The sequence below is a fragment of the Elephantulus edwardii genome, unplaced genomic scaffold (genome assembly GCF_000299155.1).
Source record: "Elephantulus edwardii isolate Elephantulus edwardi_28Jun2011 unplaced genomic scaffold, EleEdw1.0 scaffold00210, whole genome shotgun sequence".
In the NCBI taxonomy this organism is placed as follows: domain Eukaryota; kingdom Metazoa; phylum Chordata; class Mammalia; order Macroscelidea; family Macroscelididae; genus Elephantulus; species Elephantulus edwardii.
The window spans coordinates 2668590-2669428 of NW_006399960.1; the positions used below are offsets into that span (position 1 = coordinate 2668590).

Below are 839 nucleotides of genomic sequence, written 5' to 3' on the forward strand. Positions count from 1 at the left end.
CAAGACCAAGTACACGCTGATTGATGAGCAGGACATCCCGCTGGTGGAGAGCTACTCCTTTGAGGCCCGCATAGAAGTAGATGCTGATGGAAATGGTGCCAAGATATTTGCATATGCCTTTGACAAGAACCGAAGTCGGGGCTCATGAAGGCTGCTACATGAGCTACGGTGGGAGCGGCACAGGGTGGGTGTGACGCCCGGCTTCCAGGTGGTGCATCTCAACACCGTGACAGTGGATAACTGACTGGACAACCTGCAGCTGGTGCCCTTAGGCTGGCGCCCGAAGGCCGAGGAGCTGTCCAGCAAGCAGAGGGAGCAGAGCTTATACTGGCTAGCAATCCAGCAGCTCCCCACAGACCCTATCGAGGAGCAATTACCTGTCCTGAATGTCACCCGGTACTACAGCGCCAATGGGGATGTGGTGGAGGAGGAGGAGGACAATTCTTGCACCTACTACGATTGTCACTACCCTCCCTGCACCATGATCGAGAAGCAGCTCCGGGAGTTCAACATCTGTGGGCGGTGCCAGGTGGCACGCTACTGTGGCTCACAGTGCCAGCAGAAGGACTGGCCTGCCCACAAGAAGCACTGCCGTGAGAAGAAGGAACCCTGCCCGCATGAGCTGGGCCCCGAGCGGTGACCGGCCCACTGGCATGGTGGACACACTGGCGTGGAGCCTGGTAGTGCTGTGTAGCCGGTGATGCGGCCGTGCCCATGGAGACCTGCTCGGCTGGGCCCGTGTTTGGCCTCTAATGCTGCCCTCACAGGGCCAGCGAGGACCGCCAGGACGTTCATTATTTATATGTTAATATGTTTGTAAACTCCTGTACAGTTTTTTT

The 839-nt window shown here is 57.3% G+C and overlaps 1 protein-coding gene across 1 annotated transcript in view; it reads left to right on the forward strand.

The window, feature by feature from the left end:
- The window catches only part of LOC102868724 (zinc finger MYND domain-containing protein 19-like), a 92992-nt gene extending 92352 nt beyond the window's left edge, over positions 1-640 (forward strand). The window contains 1 exon segment of the mRNA XM_006897525.1: positions 5-640. Within this exon segment, the coding sequence (XP_006897587.1) occupies positions 5-640 (636 nt within the window).
- Positions 641-839: the final 199 nt, after the last annotated feature.